Source organism: Musca autumnalis, unplaced genomic scaffold (genome assembly GCF_047663935.1).
Source record: "Musca autumnalis isolate F117 unplaced genomic scaffold, ASM4766393v1 scaffold_4, whole genome shotgun sequence".
Lineage (NCBI taxonomy): Eukaryota > Metazoa > Arthropoda > Insecta > Diptera > Muscidae > Musca > Musca autumnalis.
In genome coordinates this window covers 88549169-88573923 of record NW_027411977.1, presented here as the reverse complement: position 1 = coordinate 88573923, position 24755 = coordinate 88549169, and the positions used below count along the sequence as shown (strand labels likewise).

The 24755-nt window shown below is 33.8% G+C and overlaps 1 protein-coding gene across 1 annotated transcript; it reads left to right on the top strand.

Annotated features, from left to right (window-relative positions):
* The first annotated feature begins 1905 nt into the window (after positions 1 to 1905).
* Positions 1906 to 24241, top strand: LOC141401609 (aquaporin-like). The gene is made up of 3 exons (XM_073981938.1): positions 1906 to 2706; positions 14742 to 15288; positions 23710 to 24241. Exons 1-3 carry the CDS (start codon positions 2681 to 2683, stop codon positions 23920 to 23922), a joined length of 786 nt encoding a protein of 261 aa, XP_073838039.1. The 5' UTR covers positions 1906 to 2680; the 3' UTR covers positions 23923 to 24241.
* The last annotated feature ends 514 nt before the right edge of the window (positions 24242 to 24755 follow it).

The following is a 24755-nucleotide window of genomic DNA, read 5'->3' as shown; positions in this document are numbered from 1 at the left end:
GACAGACTAAAATTTGCAAGATCCACCAGAGGTAGAAAAATAATACCCTTTAGACGACGTAGCCTGGTATCAGAATGGCAATTCTTTATTGGTACCATACGTCTCTGGAATGCCCTACCCAGTCAACTACAACGCATCAGTATCGTATCGACATTTAAAATTAAACTTGAACATTACTATCGGAATAATGAAGCGGCCATTTAATACAAACTTTTTCCCCTTTTCTCCATTCTCATTATTTTCATCCCCTATCATATATCATATTTTCTTAATTTTAAAACATATCTTTGAATTGAGTATCTACGTATTTGTGTAACTCTTTAATGTTTTTATTACACCCTGTATTATATTTATTACACCAATGTATTAGCTTAAGAAGGATTTTTTCTACCTCAATACATCTGTACTTATAAGATATTATTCTTGTTGTGCAGACATAAACAGCCAATAAATAAATAAATAAATGAAATTAATTATGTAGTTCTTTTCAGTTGTCTAAATACAATCGTTGAGTAAATACGGTAATGTGAGTGAATAAATCAGTGTTTTGTATTTTCTTAAAGGACTGGTGCTTTTTAGTAAATTAAATGCCCATTACATTTTATAATTGGAAATTTTATAATTGAAGGTGAATGGAAATATTTTATTGGACAAGGAAGAAATCGCATTTAATATTGGTAATAACATCAATACATTTTTCATATACATACATATGTATGTTTGAAATATTTATTACATCATATAATTATTTGATTCCAGATGCCGATTTCCCGCTGATGATTTCAACTTTGAGGAAAATGTGTTTTATTTCACAACTAAGGAGAAGCGTTCATCAATGTGTCTATATATTTATTTCTTTTTAAAAGTGTAACTTTTTATAAATTATTTCATTCCGTTTTTCTTTTATTAAAGTCTGTTATGTATTTCTTTGGAATTTTTTATAAATGTGTGTATATGTTAGAGATAGCCGAGCGCTTACTGAGATCAATTCAGCATACATTTCAATGTGTTTTACATTGAGATTTACGCTCCCTTGCTCTCAGTAAGCGCCCACTGGTGCATGTGTTTTTTGTGGCTTTTGGTTTTGTATTTGTTTGCACCCAAACATATAATTTGTTTACATCAAACATATAATTGGTTTGCACCAATACATATAATTTGTTTGCACCCAAACATATAATTTGTTTGCAGGATTCAAACATATGTTATGTTTGGGACTGATAACACGCAAATACATATATGTTTGCTAAAAAATATGTTTGGAACATATGTTAGAGAGGCCTTGTTTCCTCCGTGTAGATATGGAATAAATAAAGCTAGCAAATAGTTTGGTGACACTGAATTTTTTACACACTCCAGCTTTATGGATAAACATAATTGTGATTTATTCATTTTGATGGTAATATGACAGAATATGGCGTGTTTAATAACATTCACTGAAGGTTGAAATTCTAAAGATAATAAAATGATTGGAAAATAAGAAATCCAAAATCCCTTGCTGTTGAAACCCCCTCTATATAATGACCAAAACGACGGGTGACGAGGGATGTTAGGGATGTTATATGGGTCAATGATCTTTTTAGTTGCTATAAACGTAATGATAAACAATGCTGCAAAAATTACTTGGCAATACATCAATGATTTTTTCTTTGCTTGTCGTGAACTTAATGACGTCTGCATTAAATGACTTGTGGGCCAGCCCACTCTCGCAAGAGTGATACCCTAATCTGGCGCCAACACTTGTTACTCTATCGCTTTTCGGTTGTGGGAATAAAACGTACAACAACAATTGTCACAGCAGCAGCAGAGACGTCAGGCTTATGGCTCTGCTCAAGTATATAACCCTGCGAATGACAAAAACAAAAAAGTTTTTCTTTTTTGTCAACAAAAAATCGTAAACATTACCAAATACGTGGTAAACCATTTTAGTTGGTATTAAACTGCCAAAGTTCTCGCTTAATCGTGGGCGCGGAAAATGATCTCATAAAACAATAACAAAATATATAACAGTTAGAATTATTATTTTCCCATTCAAGCGGTGAAACTTGTAGATAACTTTTTTGAAAAGTGTTATAAAATGATTGATAAGAAAATAAATAAATACCTATCTAATGGATTGTACACTAAAGAAAAGACAATAATAATATGACTGTTTAATTCGATTTAAATAAATTTATGTATTTACATCATCAATGCACAAGAAGAGAATGCTATTTTGGGTTTTTGTATGGGAAAGAGAGTTGTAGTTAACTTTTTCGTAAAGACGCGTGCATGGCTGATTTACATACATACATAATGCAAAACAAAAACAATTGAGAAATAAAAATAATTGCCTAACCACTAAACTCTTTATACACTAAAAGCTACAATGTTCGTTCGTTCTCTTTTGTTTGACGTCTTCGAACAAATCTAGACACCTTTAGCAGCAGTCACGTCTGTTAAACGTCCATCGGAGAGAAGCGGAAAACTCATACAGAATTCAAGTACTCGCCGCACTTGAATTTATAGATAGATAACCATTTGTATCGTTTGTCTGATTTAAACACATCTGCCGGTCGGTACAACAATTCATTCAATCTGCACGTTTCGTGTCGAACGAAGTCTAAAAAATATAAAAAAAATATATATAGTTTTTTAAATTAAAGGATCAATCCAAAAGATACAATAAAAATCTTCAAACATGAAGTTTGCAATTTGTGCTAAAAGGTGAGAATATACAGCCAAATGGATGGCAATTAAAAGAATTAAACCATCAAACGAAATGGAATTTCCAATTTAGTGCAATATACAATAATGCAATAGTGAAACATGCAATGTTTTGAATGTGATGTGAGTGAATAATGGAAAAGTGCAAAAATACAAACAACTAAAGCAAAATTTATATTAATTGCAGCTAAGAGAAAATTAAAACACTTTTGCCGAAAAGGATAAAATTCAAAATTAAATTTAAGAAGTAAAACATACGATAGAGTACTACACTTGACGGTACTAGAGAAAATTTATGTAAAATCGAAAATAACAGAAGTTTGAGAATGTTTTCAGCCTTTTGACTAACGAGGGTATACACTAAGCACGGTGTGCCTTAATCAAATTTAAATGGAAGGTGCTTACACCTAGGATGTTTTTGCAGATTCTGAAACTAGAATGCTCACAGATGAGAAGTATCAAGAAACAAAAAAATCGCCGGAGGGATTTTCAAATAAATCGCGATTTAAGTTCACATTTTTAGGGGTTCTTTAAGTTTTCACGATGTTGTAGCTGTGAAAATTCTCCACAAGATTGACCTTTATAATATTTTGGTAGGTTTTACCGTTTTTGAGATATAGAAGTTCAAATTGAGACAATGCACAGACTGTATCGCCTCCTTATAAAACAGTATCATGCTCAGTGTGCCTTAACTAACTTTTGATGAAAACCGCTTACACATGGGAAGATTTCGCGGATTCTGAAACAGCAATGTTCATAGATAACAAAAATAAAAAAACAGAAAAAATCGCCGGAGGGATTTTTAATTAAATCGCGAGCAAAATTCATAATTTTATTGTTTTTTAGGTATTCACGATTTTGCTTGGAAACCGCAAGTCGTATCGAAATGAGTCTAAAGAAAATGTTGTAGCTGTGAAAATTCTTTACAAGACTGACTCTTAGGTTTTTTTCGTAGATTTTACCATTTTTGAGATATTGAGGTTCAATTCAAATTTTTAGATTTTTATCTTAAGTCTTCAAGATTTTGCTTGGAAACCGCAGTCATATCAAAATGGGACTAAAGAAAATGTTGAAGCTGTGAAAATTCTCTACAATATTGAATGATTTATTTTTTCCTAGGTTATGCCGTTTTCAAGATATATAAGTATAATTTGGGAAATTGGAGTAATGACATTGTTTTATAAGGAACTTCTATATATAAAAAACGGTAAAATATCATAATGGTCAATATTGTGAAGAATTTTCACAGCTACAACATTTTCTTTAGACGCATTTACATAGGACTCACGGTTTCCAAGCAAAATCGTGAAAACCTAAAGATCCCCTAAAAATGTGAACTTAAATCGCGATTTATTTGAAAATCCCTCCGGCGATTTTTTTTGTTTCTTGATATTTCTCATCTAGTTTCAGAATCTGCAAAAACTTCCCAGGTGTAAGCACCTTCCATTTAAAATTAGTTAAGGCGCACCGTGTAAGGCGAGACAAAAAAAAAAATTGGAACTCCTACCCCCGAAATTAAGGCCGAAATTATGGCCCCATGAATAACTATACCAGTAGTGCGATTCTCTAACACATTTTTTGAGTTACCGACAAAAATCGGTAAAATTAAAATGCTTATAAATTCGGTAAATAACGATCATTTTAGGTAAGTTAGCGACCAAGAAAAAGTAGTCGTAAAGTTATATCTATAGCAACAGTGTTGTAAACTTTTATTTGAACTTTTCATTCATAATTTTGCGTTTTAATTTTATCGACATTTGCCGTTAACTCAAAAAATGAGTTAGAGAATCGCACTACAGTTCATTGTTGTGGCTAAAAAACGAATCCTACAAAAACTTTTGAAAATAGGATCGGATTTTGATATTGCTATAAGGGACCAGAAAATATCCACAAACGATGAAATATGCATTTTGGAGCTAAAAAAAATTGTTTGTGTCGTCATGTATAAACTCACTGATACGATCAATATAATAATAGTTTTGGACCCGAAGTATGTTTGTATGAATTTATCATTGCCCATTCGTCTGTTTGGTTGGCTGGGGTACACGTTAACTTTCGGACGGATCAACCAATTTCCCTACAAAAGTTATTTTTTTTTCGTCAAATCAGTCAATCTTGTAGAGAATTTCCACTGCTACAACATTTTCTTCAGTCCCATTTCGATAGGACTTGCGGTTTCCGAGCAAAATCGAGAAAACCTAAAAAAACCTAAAAATGTGAACATTGATCGCGATTTATTAAAAAATCCATCCAGCGACTTTTTCTTGTTTTTGGATTTTTCTCATCTATAAACAGCGGGTTTCATTTAAAGTTCGTTAAGATGCACTGTGCATAACATTGTAATATAAGGAGGCGATACAGTAAATCCATTGTCCTAATTTGAACTTCTATATCTCAGTAACGGTAAAATCTACGAAAATACCATAAAGGTCAATCATGTCGAGAATTTTCATAGCAACAGCATTTTCTTTAGTCTTATTCCGATAGGAGTTGCGGTTTTCACGCAAAATCGTTAAAATCTAAAAAAAACCCTTAAAATGTCAACTTGAATCGCGATTTATTTAAAAAGCGCTCCGGCGATTTTTTTTGTTTTTGATTTTTCTCATCTATGAACATTGTAGTTTTAGAATCCGCAAAAACTTCCCAGGTGTAAGCACCTTCCATTTAAATTTGTTTTAAGGGCAGCGTAAATGGTCTTCGGGTACCTCTCTCACAAAAGTTCAAAAAGTTCGCTTAAGTGCAATTTAAGCGATGTTCGAAAATAATTTGAAATATTTACCAAAGATTCTCGTTGTGGTTCTGTCTAGGCGATATATTGTTTTTCGTAGACAAGTCCATGCTACCTGACATATTGGTGCAGATGCTGGAAAAAATTCTGTGGTAACCAATTAAAATGGCTAATGGGCTAATAAAATAGAATATGTTGGAAAAAAATTTCGAGTAGATCGGACTAAAAAATTGTCTGAGATTGAACGTTACAATGAACAAAATCATTGTGATTTGTATGTAATATCGAAGTATTAAACACGTTTTTCTCGAAAAAAAATGGATGATCCGATCTTCTTTTGCGGGATTATTATACACACAAAAAAAAAAATTGTTTTTAAGGAAGAGACTTATCTAAAAAAAAATTTTGACGGATTTATGGCGAAAAGACTATGGGTTTTTAGTTAAAATTGAAATTATGACTTTGACCGTTTACAATGTTTTAAAAATTGATATTTTTAATTCCGTTTCGCTTAAAGACAAGATTATTAGGTTCTTAATGATACCACTTAAACATATGCTTATTGATTTATTCGTTTGCGAGATACAGTGGACAACGTAAATTGCTTTAGTAAAAACAGTGCTTCGTATGCGGCCGTTTGTCAGAACACTACGCAATATTTTTCACAAAAAAAAGAACAATTTTGAAAGTAGTAGCTTTCAGATGAAAACAAAATATTTTAAAAAAGTTTTGTAATTGCATTATATCATGAAATTGCGTTATACGTGCTCAATAAGTGACAATAACCTAGAGCTGGCAAAAAATCAATGACACTATCGATAGTATCGACTATTTGTTAAAAATTCAATATCGATAGATAGTTTTTTTCTATCGATATTATCAGATTAAAAATTCCTAACCTAAAATCTATTGAAATAAATAGAAATTACGCAGCTTTTCGGTTGGGTGGATGTGAAAAAGTAAGTCCGTTGTCACACGTGTACATTTTTCGGAAAAGTAAATTGTATTTTTGTGTCAATTATCTAAATAAAAGCAACTGTGTTTTCTCCTTTATTATTTATTAATAGATTGATAGATTTACAATATTACAAATTAGTATATATATATTACATTTTGCACTATTTGATATTATATGAACAGATAGAGCTAAAATTTTTGGTATTTTGGTACCATTTGTATTTAGGTCATATTTAAGTTGGTGTCTAGGGTTGACATAAGGATTTGAAACTGGGTATTACAGTTCAATTAAATAGTACTAAACATAATACAAATTTGTACTGTGTGAAGGTTTAGAACTGTATGTTGTATGTAGAATGTTTAGATGAATATGTGTACTATAAACGTATAAAATTAGTAAATGGTACTAAATTTGGTATTGGGCTATTGCTAGAATTCTGAAATGTGTTGTTAGGGTCACCACTACCACTAATGGATAGAGCAGCAATTCTGAAATTTGGTATTTAGATACCAATACCAATAATGTATCTGGGGTTGAGATAAGGATTTGAAAATACGTACTATAATTGTACTAAAAGTACTAAATGAGACTAAATTTTATAAAATTTAGTTTAGTGTGTAAAGTTGGGATACGGTTTAGGAAATGTGTACTATAAATTTCCCAGCAAAATTTTAAGGAAGGGGTTCCATGCGATGACCTGATTTCATGACATCTTTTGCATTGGTTCAAACGAAGTCGTGAAAGATCCGATCTTTTCCTTAGCATTTGAACCAATGCACACTGGTCTGAAATCCAATTTTTCTGGCCAAAACTACTTGTACGTCCTTTTTGTATTGTTATTTAGTTTTATTTATAATTACTGTCACAAAATATTAATTCAGAATTATTTTCACCCTGAATTTCCAAAAAAAACGCTAAAATATATTAAACAGGGTGACCCCATTGTATGGGGTCTAAACTAAAACTTCGACCTATGTTTATAGTTTTTGGTGCGAAGGGTTCATATATTCTAAGAAATCAAAATGCAAAATTACAGCTAAATCGGCTTAAAAATATGGCTAAAATTGTCAACTTATTTTAAATTAGGGGTACCCTTATATGGTGGCTATACCCCAATTTGGACCTATGTCGACAATTTTTGGTTGAAATATTCTCTGGACTCTCAAAATAAAAATACCAAGTTTTCAGGAAAATCGGTTTAAAATTGTGTTTCTTAGAATTAAATTTGTACCAGCCGAATATGAAATATTTCGGAATTTGATGTAGCCTGAAAAAATTGTGCATCATTTATCGCAACGAATCGCACCTTGAAATGATTTTTTTATTAAAGTATACACATCAAAGTATTTTTGATTTTTTCCTAACATCGACCACTAGCGATCAAAATTATTTAGGTCCAGAACTATTTTACCATTGAAACAAAATGTAAGAATTTGAGAGTGTTCCCGAAATATATTGATAACTTTGTTCTTAGACCGAATTTTTCTTCTGTTCTTTTTGAAAAAAATGATTCTATTTACATTCGTCTTTCTACTCCATATTTAAGTTTTACCTTTACATTTTTACTTATTGCGATTTTATAACCCACAAATTATCACAAAATACTGCGTACATAACTCGATTAATAACACAGTAAACAAATCTCTATTTTGACTCCTTCTCGTCTAACGGTAAATGCAAATTTGGAATAAACAATCTTTGTTTTTGTTGTTTTGGAGTGTTTACTTGCATATTGCGAAGAAAAAAACTCAAAAGAAGAATGTCAAAAAATTGACTTTTGGCCAAAGAATTCACATTTGGGACCAATGTGCAATGCAAAGGAAGTCGTGAAAGATCTGATCTTTTCATTAGCATTTGAACCCATGCAAAAGAAGTCGTGAAACATCCGATATTTTCATCAACATTTGAATCCATTCCATCGATCCAATAGAGATGAATTTTTTGTTTTTATTTATACACATTTTTCTAAATATATAAGATTAATTATTTACAATAGGTTTGATGTTGTTGGGGACTCGAAATCACGACCAACGTTGTTAAAACTCTCATCGTAATGATAATGTCATTGCAAAGGGTTGGTGAAAATGACATGCCAAAGCATTGGTGGAAAAGACATTCCAAAGCATTGGCGAAAATGACATGTCAAAGCATTGCTGTAAATGACATGCTTTGGATCCTAAAATGAATAGCATCTTTTGGGGTCCACGCTCATATAAAAGTCATCGATGAAGATGCTAAAAAGATGATAAGCCAGATCACTTGCACCCATGATTGAATGGCATCTTTAGCATCGAACATTTTGCTGGGTTTATAAATTTAAATTAAATTTTTTTATTTAATTGTTGTCTTATTAGGACGAAAGTCATTTATTTGTGAGAGTTTTATTTAATTGAATTAATTGAGCTATCATGACCTACGGAGTTTTGTATTGAAAAACATCCAACCAATATGCTACGATCGTTTCGCTTGTGGCTTAAATCAGCTCATCAGGCATATTTAGATTTGGTGCTAGACATTTTTTTTTGAATTTTATAAATTTTTCGTCTTTATTCCAACTATTTTGTTTTCGTCGTATTACGTTTTTTGTTCATTTATACCCTCAGCCTTTAGGACAAAAGTAGTATATCGGTCTACTCTTCGGTTATCTCCCCCACAAAATTCGGAAAATGTGAAGTTTAAGAGCTCCTCTCGGATCGTTGGTAGGTTGTCCTTGCGTCCCCTTTACAATTACAATTTTTTCTGGCGCAAGTCAATACTTCGTAAGACAAAGGCATAAAATCTACCAGAAACCCTGACGGCACTAAGTAAAATGACAAATGGCAAAGCAGGGAGTTTCTGATTGGTCCGCATCATATTATTTAATCCAGTCATGTATCAGGTTGAAATTTGGACTATATCGGTCCCGTCCTTCGTGTACCTCCCCACAAAATTCGGAAGAAGTGAAGTTTAAGAGTTCCTCTCGGATCTTTTTGAATTTTTTCAGCAGGTTGTCCTTGCGGCTCCCTTTACAGAAGTAAATTTTTTTCCGGAGTGAGTTCATACGTCCTGAGATACATATATGTATATCAGAGATTTGGTAGAGACCTACCGTACCTACAGATTCCATGTATTTTGAAAGAAACTGTTGATACAAAATCAACATATTTTATATTATTATTTTTTGTTTGCTTATTTTTTCAGAGGTCTTCGTCAGCACAGCTGATTGATACTTTCTTCCTTGTTACTTTCACCTTTCTTCTAAAACGTTTTCAGCAGAATTTTTTAAGAAAAAAAACGCACAATAAAATTTCTTCTTGTCTAATACCCCAGCAAAAAATTATGGAATTGGTTCCATAAGTTGCCATGATTTCACTGGAACTTTTGCATTGCACTGTGGTCCCAGCCCGCGACAAAAATACAAAAATCGATGTCTACAAATTATGATTGTAACTATTCAAATCTATCTTAGACACATCAAATTTTAGTATTCCGACTTTCTTTTTACAACTTCTAACGGTAATGTGTAAAATTACTATTGTAAGAAATGGAAGTTAATGTTAATGGTATTGTTATTGTTTTTAATTGGTAACATCATAAAGTAGTATCTTTATTTTGTAATATATATTTTTTTTTTTTTTTTGAAATGTGTTTTTATGTGTGTTTATACCCTACACCACTATGTGGTAAGGGGTATTATGTGTTAGTGCATTTGTATGTAACATACAAAAGGAAGCGAGATAGACCCATAGTTCCTTCTAGGGATATACATAGAATCACTTTCTGAGTCGATTTATGCATGTCCGTCCGTCCGTCCGTTCGCAACATACAGGTCGCATTTGTTGACCGATTTCGCTGAAAATTGGGGAATACCATTTTTTTAGCCGTCGGAAGATCAAGTTCGAAGATGGGCTATATCGGTCCAAGTTTTGGTATAGCCCCCATATATATTTTCGGCCGATTTCACGTATTTTCTGTAACACACACGCTATATATGTCCGATTTCGATGAAATTTGGAATGTGTGACTGAATTTAGTCTAAAAATAAATGTGCCAAATTATATCGAAATCAGTTCAGATTTGGATATAGCTCCCATATATATGTTCGCCCAATTTCACGTATGCGATGTACCAATCACGCTATATACGTCCGATTTTAATGAAATTTGGAATGTTTGACTGAATTTGGTATAGAAATAAGTGTGCCAAATTATATAGAAATCGGTTCAGATTTGGACATAGCTCACATATATATTTTCGGCCGATTTCGCGTATTTGCTGCTCCAAACACGCTATATAAGTCGGATTTCAATGATATTTGGAATGTGTGACTGAATTCGGTCTGGAAATAAATGTGCCAAATTATATAAAAATCGGTTTAGATCTGGATATAGCTCCGATTTATATTTTACATATTCACAGTGGTGTAGGGTATCATATAGTCGGCCCCGCCCGACTTTGATCCTTTCCTTACTGGTTTTTATTTAATATTGTGAAAAGAATTAGACTTTTAAGGCCTCGACACATAAGCCGCTCGGCTTTCTTACTTAATTCATTTCCGGTAAAAGAACAAAGACCAAGTTCGACCTAATTGAAATGTGGTTCTGACATTTCTTTATACCTTTACCAGAAATGAATTAAGTAAGAAAGCCGAGCGACTTATGTGTCGAGGCCTTTAGTACCTTGGATCCTCGCGGATCCTCACGTTATTTTTATTTAAATGTTCGAAGAAGTGTCCAGAATTAGAAAAAAATTATGTCGTCTGCCGAAAGTTTCCGAGCGGTATTCAGTTTTCATTATACTGAGTATACTCGGAGTTTTGTGAATGTTAAGTATAGGGTTTTTGGGTGTTTTCAAGCAATCGGTGTTGTTGTTTTGCATTTTGTTTCGATCTTATTTTATAAAAAAAATTATGTTTTTATGATTACAGTATGAATGTGTGTTTTCATATTAGTATGTTTTTGAAATATGGTGTACAAATTCAATTCCAGCATGGGACGGACGGTATTCTAAGTTGTCAAATCGTATACACTATCCCTGCATAGGAATTTCAAAAATGTGGATACAGAACAAGAAAACAACAAAATTGATAAACATCATGCAAAGTGACTTGCTATAAAAGACACCATTATTTTTGAAACATACATGCCACTTCAAGAATTATCTGCCGTTGAAAGTAAAAACGATTTAAGCTCCACACGGAAAACTAAAAAACGTAGAATGGTTAAATTGTCAATCAGTACCACCTATGTGGTTTTGTTTACTGTTTATATATCCTGGTACATTTTTAGTCGATCTGGGAACTCTCCAAATCGAGATATCCTGTAGCTAATATATATTGTAATAGACGCCAACCCATCCTCGCGAACTAAAAATCTCATAAAACATCTCAATTTCCAGATATTCCCTGTTTGAGACCTATAGTACATTGTTTACATCTAATATAATCTGGTAGGCCCTTGGTCGATATGTTATCCCACCTAGTGAGAATATTCTGTGCTTCATATTGTTGATACTTGTTACCAGTTAATCCTTGTCAAGAATAAAATGCATGAAATGTCTTGATTTTTAGATACGTTTTTGTAGAAAATTTAGGCCAAATACTTAAATATGCCAAATATCGGGAGTTATCATGATGAATTTTGGCAGGAATGTTTGATATAAATTAAACACGCGATATGTCAAATTGCAGCACATTCAGTTGGAAAATACGGCCATAATCGTGAAATTATAAAAAACGGAAAATACGTCTATATTTGGGATATACCAAAACATGGACCTCTATCGACCATGGATCTACGCAAGATATTTAATACCACCAAAGAACACAAAATGCCAAATTATAGCGAATTCATTTTGAAAATATAGACAAAATCTTGAAATTAATAAAGAACTGGAAGTACCGTTATGGGGGATCTATACCTAAAAGTGGACTAATCCTGAAGATTTTTGGAGAAAATTATCATCTAGTCACTACGAGTTTACGGTAAAATTTTCAGATCGATATCTTGATTAGAAATGTTTTTGTCGCTCTCTCCCATACAAGCTAAACCACAGTGCATTGGTTCAAATGAAGTCGTGAAAGATCCGATCTGTTCATCTGCATTTAAACACATTCAATCGATCCAATAGAGATGAATTTTGTGTTCCTATTTATACACATGTATATTTTCTTTTATTTATCTGAATACGTTTATGCTAGGAAGTCGCAATCATTGAGTTAAAATTGAGTCGGACTGCACTCATTGGTATTGTAAACGTTTCCTTGCCTGGTCTAGAGAACCCTGCTCTGCAGAATCTTAAAAACAAGTCGGTTTGTAGATCCCTACAAAACAAAAGAGTATAGTGAGAGAAGGTGTTGAGAGGCAAAGGGTTACCATATTCCTCACCTCGCTCACTATCAAACTGACAATTGTCGCAAGGAAAATTGCCTAATGTAAATATGAATATAGTCCCAATTTACATTAGACGAGTTTACTTGCGGCAATTGTCAGTTTGTGGGTGAGAGAGTGTGTTGAGAGGCAAAGGGTTACCATATACCTCACCTCTCTTTCCCTCAAACTGACAAATGCCGCAAGAAAACTCGCCTAATGTAAATTGGAACATACATTTCTAAAATATTGTAAAATAAAATTCACGAAATAGTCATTTGCAGTTGGAGTCCATGTCGAAATGGCTGATGGGAAGTAAAATACTTTTTGTAAGATTAATCAAAATCATTTGAGGGGGAAGTAAACTCTGTTGCGAGCAGCGGCGGTGCTTAAACTGCGTTGGACGGCTGGATGTCAAGTCAAGTATCTCACTAAAGTTCTCAATCTGTCGCTAGTCACCCACATCGTTCCCGAAGTCTGGAAAATAGACCAGCTACAGAAGCCTGGCGAGAATGCCAGCAAATGTGAATTGTACAGACCGATTTCGCTTTTATCGCCCGTTGCAAAGACCTTTGGGGATTTAGTCCTCTCCACCATAAGAATTAACTGTCCAGTGGCCGATCAATAACATGGGATCAGCATGACAACAGGGCTGCACTCCATCTCCACACATATTAGTCGAGGACTCAATCAGAGTAAACCGTGCGATAGAACAGTGATAGTGGCGCTTGATTTATTAAACCCCTTTGATACTGTCAAGCACTCCTCGCTGTTTGTGGTCATCGAGCAGACTACGCTCCGGCCAAGTTTGAAAGGTTGGATAATAAATTATATGTGTGGACGCCAGTCGTACGTAGAATTTATGATCAAGAAGTCCAAGACCAGCAGTGAAACAGGGAGTTGCCCAAGGTGGGGTGATATTGCCGGAACTGTCTAATGTATACCTCTCCAGAATTCCAACAGCTGCAGACGGCGTTGTGATCGTAACGTATGCGGATGATTGTACGATCTTCCCTGATGGCATTTGTGAAAGGCTGAACTCCTTTTTGTCTGATCTAACCACCTTTTTCCACGCGAGGAATATACAAATATCAGACTGGGTGGCAGAGTTGAGAACAATAGAGTTGAATGTCATGGTCGATGGTAGTAGAATTCAGATCACAGGAAAATGAACATACATATAAACTAATGTTACATATGTATATCAACAACAAACTGCAATTATGGATGTAAACTTTTTGATAATAATTATAGCTATTTCATAAATTGCTTTGAATTAATAAAAAAATAATGAAAATCATATTTTAATACAGCATTTTCCATTTTCCGAAAAAAACGTGAAAATTTCATGCCAAAGGGTTGGTGAAAATGACATGCCAAAGATTAGTGAAAATGCCATTCTAGGGAATCGATTAAGATGACATGACAAAGGATTGTTGAAGATGTCATTCTACCGAGTTAGCGAAGATGACATACTTAGGATCTGAAAATGAATTGCATCTTTTGGGGGTCACGCTCTTGTAAAAAGAATGAGTGAAGATGCTAAAAAAATTACATTCCATTTCACTTGCACCCATTCTTCGAACATTTTGCTGGGACCTTGCTGTTACAGAACTACTCGACGGGAATCGTAATTTTTTAACTGGGAATTACGTATCAGTTAATGTTATTTTTCAATGGTGAATAAGTATGAACTTTGGGATGATATCTCATGAGATTTATCCAGTTTTTGATGTAAGCTTAAATCTGGCCAATAGTGAATTTTCCGTATCTACAGTCGTTTAAATAGTACGCCGAATACATGTCAAAACTTTATGTTAATTATGTGTAATTGAAATATGTAATTTAATATCACACCCAACTGAAAAAAATTGTTTAAAATCAAAAACTGAAGTTTCGTTTGTTAAAAACAAAAAGCAAACACTTTGTAGCTAATTCGATTCTATCCGGTATTAAATAAAAACTAATAGACATTTTTGTTACTCTCTCCTATTATTTACAGCTCCAAAGAAAGAAGACAAATGGTGGATAATGTATGTTGTTTTCTGAGTGAATTTATTGGAACCGCCATGCTAATGTTCTTAGGATGCATGGGTTGTGTTGAGTCGGACATATTCCCCAGTAATAATTTGACGAAATCTCTAAACTTTGGTTTAGTTGTCCTTATAATTATCCAGTGTTTTGGTTGTTGTTCGGGAGCACATTTGAATCCTTCCGTTACGGTGGCTGCCTACATTTATGAATTATTATCCCTACCTATGGTTGCAGTTTATGTGTTGGCACAAATTTTAGGTGCTTACTGTGGTTATGGTCTGTTGAAATTATTTTTGCCAGCCAACGTAATTCTAGTACCCGGCAGTGATACGGGCCTATGCATGACATCAGTTCATTCGGATATAGACAATTGGCAGGCATTGGGTATTGAGTTTTGTATAACCATTGCATTGGTTTTTGTTTGCTGTGGTACATGGGATCCTCGTAATAAAAGTCATCAGGATTCGGTAGCTATACGGTTTGGTTTGGCAGTTGCCTGTCTGTCGATAACAGCGGTAAGTATATATGTACATATTTGGGGTTTTCAATGGTGACATATATATTTATTAATTGGAGAATGTTATTAATAATTTGCTACATGTCGATTAATAATCTTGTGTCCACAGTATGGACTCAATACACACTCCATACTCGTTTATGGGCAATTGCGTAGGACTTTAACATATCGCTCATTTACTCAAAGATTGCGACTTCTACTTTATCTTGTGTCAATTTTTCATGCTCATATTACTTAAACACAACGAATTACAGCTCATTTACTACGGGTTTGGTTTTTGAGTTTATGAATTACTAAAACACTTCAAATCTTGTTTGATCTTGCACAGAAATTTAGCACTGATATCTGGCTAGTTGTTTGCAAAATATTGTCCAAGTAGATATTTTTTTTTTGTTGTAATCTTTTTTTAGTTAGGAAGTCAATTTTCAATCTCCAACTTAGAACGTGTTTTTCTCGAAACTGGGTTTTTTGAGATGTGTAACTTTTTGAGTATATGAGCCAAATGTTGAAGCGCATGTTTGGGGTATTATTAAAACACGAGAACTGTTGTTTTTAACTTACTCGAAACGCATTTCGATAAAATGAACTGTTTTAGCACGATTCACCAAGGGATTTTTTAAAATAATTATTTGCGCGGAAACTGTGGTCACTTTAAGGTTTAAAAATAGGCAAAAATGTGTTGAAGCAAACACGTTATTTTGTTTTTTCCTTGTTAAGGGGAAGGTAATTTTATAGTGACATTTGAATTAATTCTCTTTCGAGTTGAGCTGTTATGACCTAGAGGTACATTGAAAAATTAGGAATCCACCGCTACGTTTTACGGGTGGTTGGGCATTCTAGAATGATCAGCCATATTAGAATGTTTTTAAGTGGATGGACGAAGGCTAATCTTCGAAACTAGCATTTATACCACAAACACGGTGCGTCTTAACTAACGTTAAATGAAAGCCGCTTATATTGGGAAGTTTTTGTGGATTCTGAAACTACAATGTTCATAGATGAGAAAAATCCAAAAACAAGAAATAACCGCTGGAACGCTTTTTAAATAAATGGCGGTCAAAGTTCACATTAGTTTTCTTTCGTTTATGAATTCGAGAAATTTCGGTAAAACAGTGTGGCTAACTCTCAAAATAACGAAATTTTGGAGGTAACGTTCATTGGGGCCTATATGAAGGGTGTACGGATAAATTTGGGGGAAAGTTTTATACCACCAACGAGCACTAAAAATCAAATTTCAGCCATTTCGGTGGAATATTGAGGCAACAACCTTCAAAATACCGAAAATTGATATGCATCGTGGACAATACCAAAAAATATAGACTGAAGACTAAATATCAAATTTCTGCCATTTAGGTGGAATATTGAAGCTACAAACTTCAAAATACCGAAAATCGGGAGGTACACTTATACGGGGTCAATATAAAGGAGTGGACCTATGTATACCTACAAATTTCAGGTGGAAAGTTTTGCACTCCAACAAAAGACTAAATACCAAATTTGAGCCATTTCGGTGGAATATTGCGGCAACAATCTTTAAAATACCGAAAACTAGGATGTACCGTTTTTTGGGGCGTGGACCTGTACCGACACATTTCTGGGGGAAATTTTTTTACCACCAACGAAGACTAAATGCCAAATTTCAGCCATTTCGGAGAAATATCGAGGACACAACCTTCAAAATACCGAAAATCAGGAGGTACCGTTCTATGGGAGCTATATGAAGGCGTGGACTATACCTACAAATATTGTAACGTGGTTTTGTCGTAGGCTGGGGTAGACTTAGTCGTGTCCGTACGGAATAATAACACGAGTATTCTCCCTTTCCTGGGGGTTAAATCGGATATTTATTGATGTAAAACTAATTTGTAGTCCACTGATGTTTAAATACGATAAGAAGGGTTTGAATAGCAACTGCTAGATCGCGTAATTGACTGGGGATCCGCAACTTGGATTCAGTATTTGCGATTGGAAGCTTCGTGCGAGGTATGTGGCTGGTGGAGTGTAGGGTTTAACGACCCGGTATTAGGTTCGGATGCGGCGATTCGCAGATGCCCTGGAGCTGGATAACTCGGTGTTCAGTAATTGACGAAAGATTATTGATTTGATGGTGATCGGGTACTCGGTGATTCGCTGTTCGGTAGTAGGCGATTTGATGATAATCGGGAACTCGGTGATTCGGGGTTCGGTCACTCGGTGATTCGTGTTGTAGATGTTAGGCTACTCGGGGTTCGTGTGTGATCGGCCACTCGGTGATTCGTGTTGTAGATTTTCGGCTACTCGGGGTTCGTATGTGTTCGGCCACTCGGTGATTCGGTGTTCGGCCACTAGGTGATTCGTTTTGTAGATGTTCGGCTACTCAGAGTTCGAATGTGTTCGGCCACTCAGTGATTCGGTATTCGGCCACTCGGGGATTCGTGTTGCAGATGTTCAGCCACTAGGTGTTCGTAGGGAAGATCGGGCCCTCGGCTCTCGTGTTGTAGGGGTTCGGTTGTTCGGGTCGCCGTTAGTTAGTGTTAGTCCTAAGTTAACTTCTACCAATACCAAATTTCAGCCATTTCAGTGGAATATTGAGGCAACAACCTTCAAAATACGCAAAACTGGGATGTACCGTTCTATGAGGGGCTATATATAGGCGTGGATCTATACCGACGTATTAAGAGGGAAAAGTTGCATACCCCTAACGAAGACTAAATACCAAATTTCAGCCATTTCGATGGATTACTGCGGCTATAATCTTTAAAACACCGAAAATCGGGAGGTACCTTCTATGGGGGCGTCGACTTGTACCGACACATTTCTCGTGGAAATTTTTATACCACCAACTAAGACTAATTACCAAATTTCAGCCACTTCGGAGGAATATTGGGGCCACAGCCTTTAAAATACAGCAAATCGGGAGGTACCGTTCTATGGGGGCTATATGAAGGGGTGGTCCTATACAAAATTATGGGGAAAAGTTTTATACCCCCAACGAAGACTATGTACAAAATTCCAGCCATTTCGGTGTGATAATGAAGCAAAAACTTTCAAAATAGCGAAAATCCGGAGGTTCCGTTGCTGTGGAGTCTATATCAAGACGTGTGCCGATATAGCCAATTTACAATACCAAACATCCTATGAGTAAGAGAAACTTCTATACTAATGGAAGGACGGACAGATTTGTTATAAACGATTTGTTATAAACGGAATGACAAATTTACTTATACCCTCCATATTATGGTGGAGGATATAAAAACATTTGGGTTTTGAATTTTTGCTCCAATCCGGACGCGCAACTAGATTTCTCTAAAAGCTTATTATGTGATTGTAGAAGTCGCGTTTTCGCTTTTTAATGTATAAGTCGATCGTTTAGTCTTCATAGAATAGCAGCAATCTGAGCTCAAAGTCAACATTTTTGTGCGTACTTTCTTCAAAAAAAACTGTTTTATGGATTCATAATTTACAAGTGACATTCAATTGCCGTGAAAACATGCGTAAAATTAGTTTTTGCGTTATGAATCCGAAAAGCCGCGGCGCATTCGCTTCTGTTAACAAGATCGGCAGATATGATACCCTTTAAATGTTTTTGAAAATATCGCGTATTAAAACGATTTTTAGATGTATCATTCTACTTATTATTGTTAACAGATGCAAATTTTTGTACAACAACTGCTTGTTTTAGTTAGTTTATAGTGGATTCAACTGATTTCATGCTGCATGCGGCGTTTTTAACCCAGATATGCCCAACGTCCTATATATAGGACACACAAAATTCTTGCTAATTTGATATGTTATGTTTATCAAAGTACCGTTTATTTTGGTGATATACTCAGTACACATCTGTAGCTCTTGGGATATTATGTGATTCCATTATTTTGAGCTACTATTTTTGAGTTTTGGGGTCTAGTTCATAGAAGTTGCCACCTATCGCTTAGTTTTTACAATGATTTGCGTTATGACCGATTAATTATTGGGTAGTTTTATAACGAAAACATACACGATGTGGATCCTACTACGAAAAAACGTTAACTAGATGCCGAATAGGTGTTTTTGGACTATATGTCAAATGTTTTGTGTCCCATTACTCCCAGTTATATGATAAAACCCTGTGTTCAAAAGTGGCCTCAAAAACCACTTTTTTCAAAAAATTTTTAAAAAACATATAAACATACTGTTATTATTTCACATTTGCTTCTAAAATAATATAAAAATACTTTTAAAATGATCACGATCAAGCAATGGGCATATAAAGTTTACGTCGCAATATCTTGGAATCCTTGCATTTCAGGTATATAATGTCTTTGGCAAAATTAGTTAGGAGGGCGTGGGAAATATTTTTGTTAAAAATTTTAACCCTCTTGCGGTTCATCAAAGGGGTCTTATTCGTCCTTTTTTCGAAAATCTTTCAAAAAAAATGTGATTGTATCAAATCCGAATATTCCACAAAATTGTTCGCTATAAAATTTTACTATAAGTCTCAGAATACACCAAATCTGTAACTCTTGTCTAATCGCCAGGAATCTCTGAAAATGAAAACACGTTTTAGGGTTAAAGTCGGACTTCATCTGAGTTTATTCAAAATTGTCCCACAAAACATAATTTTAGAGAGATGGTGTCAGAGACAAAAATATTCTTCGTCAAATTTCACCATAGGTCACCAAAGAAATGAAATGTCTATTTACATTCTATAGCATAAAAATATCAGTTTCAATTTTGCTGAAAAAACATAAAAATATTTCCCAATTTTTTTTATGAAAATTTTTTCCTTCTTTTTCTAGTTGATACATGGAAGTAATATAAAACTTGGTTATAGGTGAAAAGTGTCAAAGGATGAAAATTTCTACACAAAATGTCACTATGAGTTTCAAAATAAACCATAAACATATGTACACTCTTTCCTTATTACATTGTTCCACAACATCCCATACGGAACAAGCGAGACTTCCCTCATCTTTCCTTATATGTTTTAATTTTGGACTGTTAATTTTACATAATTCCATACTGGATCAAAATCTAGCAAAATCCTTTACTTTTTGGGAATATTGTTAAAGAAAGAAATGTTCCAAATGAAATTTCATTATGAGTGTCTGAATAAAAGAAATCTGTAACCATAACATATAACATTCTTAGCAGCACTTGTTTTTGATATATAGGTTTTAGGGCCATAATTTCCAATTTTCATACAGATTGTCGTTGTGATTAAAAAATATAAATATCTTATTGATGGGTTTTCGTTATAAATTCATACAGGAGAAGTTGTGCGTTCAATTTAAACAGCTTTAAAAACATTTGTGGTGAATATATATTTGAAAAATATAAAAAAAACCTAGATCGGACCTGCCAAAATTGCGTATTTTTAATACTTTTAACTTAAATTCCGTAATTAAGATAAGCCATTGGTTACTTATATTGCATGGTCCAGTGATAATATAGGTGTCATAATGCACAATGATGGGACTCACTCCTACTTTGGTGGCATTTACGGAATTAACCTTAGAAAGTGACATAAATGACTATATCATAACTGGGTTCGTTATGGTCATTCATGATACTGCTATTTATGTCAATTGCGAACAGTTTTGTAGACTATTCGGATTTGATACGATTTCGAAAAAAGACCCCTTTGATGAACCGCATGAGGGTTAAAATTTTTAACAAGAATATTTTCCACACCCTCCTAAGTAAAGTTGCCAAAGACACTATATACCTGAAATGCAAGAAGTTCAAGATATATAAACTTGGATATTTCGAAAAATTTAAAAATAGGCGGAATTTGTCCCGCCTATATTGATTACTTTCCGACGTAAACTTTAAAAACGCCGATATACGTAATCTATTATAATAAATTTATTGTCCCTAATTAGCTGTACGCCACTGTAATAGATTTTTCCTAAAAATTGAGTGCCATGCTACATCCACGGTTCTTCATGGATCGTACTGAAACGGCATAGAATGATGTATTATTTAATGGTAATCATTGAAATCGGATGCACATAAAATGTAAATGTACTTCAAGAAAATCATGGCCATTTTACTGTTTTTGCACCCTAATATGCAACATATCCTACATCCCGGTCGCCAAATAGAATTTCACAAAGTGTATATCAAATAAATGGGATTGATTCGCTGTTTCGGAAAATCGGATGCGCATCATGTCATTTCCACTATTACGCAGCTTGTATGCGTTTTAGGTGTCGTAATATTTACTATAATTTTTTTATTTTAATTTTATGCCACATTGTGATTTAATATAATGATCAAAACGCCAATAGGGAAACTAGAAGCAAAATTTGGTGGCAGCGGAATATCTTCATTATTGCACGAAATTTTGACGAAAATGAGAAAGAACTCCAACAATTTTTTCTTCAAATTTTCTTTTAAAATCATAAATAAAAAATAATTAAAAAAAATTAAGTTTCAGTGTTTTATTTAGAAATGCACTTAAAACTAAAAAATAATTTGTCGCTTAGCCTCAATATATATATTCTTTCTCATGATAGAATCTCTCAAATAAAACGCTTGCATTTAAATCATGAATGGTGGCAAAATTAAACGGCAAGCGTTTTATTTGAGAGATTCTATCATAAGAAAGTTTTTAGTTTTAAGTGCATTTCTAAATAAAACACTGAAACTTTTTTTTTTTTAATTTTTTTTATTTTTAACTTTTTAGTAAATACATTTTTTGACCACTGATATCCCCAAATGCCGAATTACAGTCCATTTGAGCAGAAAATGTAGATTAAAATGCTTGAAATTGGGTGGTACAGTTATATGGATGCTATATTAAACCTTGACCTACATCCACAATTTTTAGTGGGGAAGTTCCTGGACTATTGAGAACTCCAAATGCCAAGTTACAGCAAATTCGGGCTAAAATGAAGACAAAATCCTCAAAATACCAGAAGTCGGGTGGTACCGTTAAATGGAGGCTATAGGAAAAAATGGACCCCATATTGGTTTTGGTTTCATATTCATATATTGTCATCTAAATCTGAAAAATGTGCAAAGTGTTAGTTTGATTGGTCAACTGCAACCGTGCTAAAAATCAGTTCCCAGATTTTAAAAGGGGGTCAAGTTAGACACCGTAAAAACACTGTAAGAATGGACCAATATTAGTTTTGATTTCATATTCATGTATTGTCATCCAAATCTAAAAAGTATGCAAATTTTAAGTTCGATTGGTAAACTGCAGCTATGTGGAAAATGAGTTACCAGATTTGAAAAGCAAATTAGATAAAACACTGTAAAACATTGTAAAAATGGACCAATATTGGTTTTGATTTCATATTCGTGTATTGTCATCCAAATCTGAGAAGTGTGCAAAGTTTTAGTTCGATTATTCAACTGCAACCGTGTTAAAAATGAGTTACCAGATTTGAACTAAACACACACCAAGGCAAGTTAAATAAAACACTGTAATAAAACACTGTAAAAACACTGTAAAAACAAAACAAAAATAGAATAGTAAAATCTTTATTTTTTCCACATTTTCTTCGCATTTCTGCAAATGACATGAATATTATAGCTCCGACCTTCACGCCATAGGCTTCATTTTATTTCTCACAATGTCTGGATGCTTTTGTAATTTTTTACATATTTTTTGTAAGCATAAGCTCTATTATTTCAAAAATATATTTGCAAATACGTACAATTTTGTATTAAATTTGATTTTTAGCGAATCCGTTGAGACATTTCAGGAGGGTACAAATTCAGTTAATGGCAATGACTTATAACAGCTTATTATATCAAGCCGCGATTTTTTTAGATTTTTTTCTAAATATTAAAATTAAAACGGTCACATCTTTTGCGCGCAACGGTCAAGGTTAGTTACAAAAACATACTTGGAATGACGATTTTTTTCTTTATCTGTGTACCTAAAATCATTGATGTAGCACCAAAAAATTTTTGAATTTTTTTTAAATGGAAAACTCGTTTTTAATCATTTCCCCCATATGCCTGTGTATTTATTATTATCAATATATTAAATATTTCATATATAAAGCATACTTTTAGGATCAGTATTGTTTTGTACAATTCGAATTTGTATTAATCCCTTAACTATGCATGGGTTTTAGAATGAAAAATCAGCACTTGTGCCCAAACTATGGTTAGAGCGATATAAAAGTGGCAAAATGTCTTTAATCAGATCTGGGCCAATTGGGGGGTTAATTGGTTGGTATTTAAACACATTTACACACTTTAACAGCTTGTTTCTCTATGTCGAAAGAAGAATGTGTGCGAAAGAAACACGTCCAAACTCTTGTGTGTTTTTCAAATTTGTTTTTTGGTTTGAAGCAAAAGGAAAGGTAAAATTATTTCGAAAACTAAAGTTCGGGCGTGTTTCATTCGCACACATTCTTCTTTCGACATACAGAAACTGGCTGTAAGATAAATACTTTAATTGTTCATTTACTTCACACATTTTTTTTTCATTTTTCAGGGCTCCATGACTGGAGCAAGTATGAATCCTGCCCGTTCATTGGCCCCGGCTTTATGGCACAATGATTTTCGTAATCACTGGGTATATTGGGTGGGACCTTTAGCTGCTGCTTTTATTGCTGCCAATATCTACAAACTTGTGTTCCGGCGTGAGGTTGAAGAAAAATGTGACAGCAGTTCATCAAAAATGAATGAAGTACAATGTTCTTCTTGAACAAAGTTGTTTCTACATTTATTGTTTTATTTTTTTATTTGTATATTTTTGTAAAGTATTATTGTGTAATTTGTAATTGCTTAAAGAAGGAAAAAATCTCATATGCACATTTGACAAAAAAAAAAAAAAAGTTATAATTATCACGGACATGTTAGCAAATATATGGTAAACATTTATCTATGAAAAGTCAAGAGTTAATGCTAGACTATAAATTAAGCTGATAGGCCGAATATATGTACATACGTACATATATGTAAATGCATTAAAATGTATTCGTTATAGAATAAGATAAATATAATAAAAAAGAAAAAAATTAAAAGACGACATAAGTTGGATTATTTTTGTTATCTCAAAATTACTGCAAAAATGTTTATTATAAAGGTGAGAAATGGATGGCGAACAATGCGTCATAAATTTCATAGATAAAGGCCCTTGGTAGGTCATAATTTTGGTTGGTTTTAGAGGATTTAGAATTATTTTTATTTATATCCAAAGAATGCTTAGCAATAACAGTTGCTGAATATAAGAAAAAACTTTCTGAAAAATGTTTCTATTCCATATAAATAAAACTGAAATGGAATGAATGTTTAACGAAGTAATACGTGAACAGTTTCTGTTTGAAACAGAGGACTACTTCCTAACATACATGTCTTTTATACTTGACACCAGACAAGGCCTTGAGCCGAACTAAGCATAGATTTCCAATTGTACCTATCTTCAAATTTACTTCTCCAGTTTGGAATGCCGTGTTTTGTGATGTAATCTTCGATTTGGTCTTTCCATCGAAGTTTTGGCCTTCCCTTGGAGGGTATACCGTCAAGTGGCTCGTATTC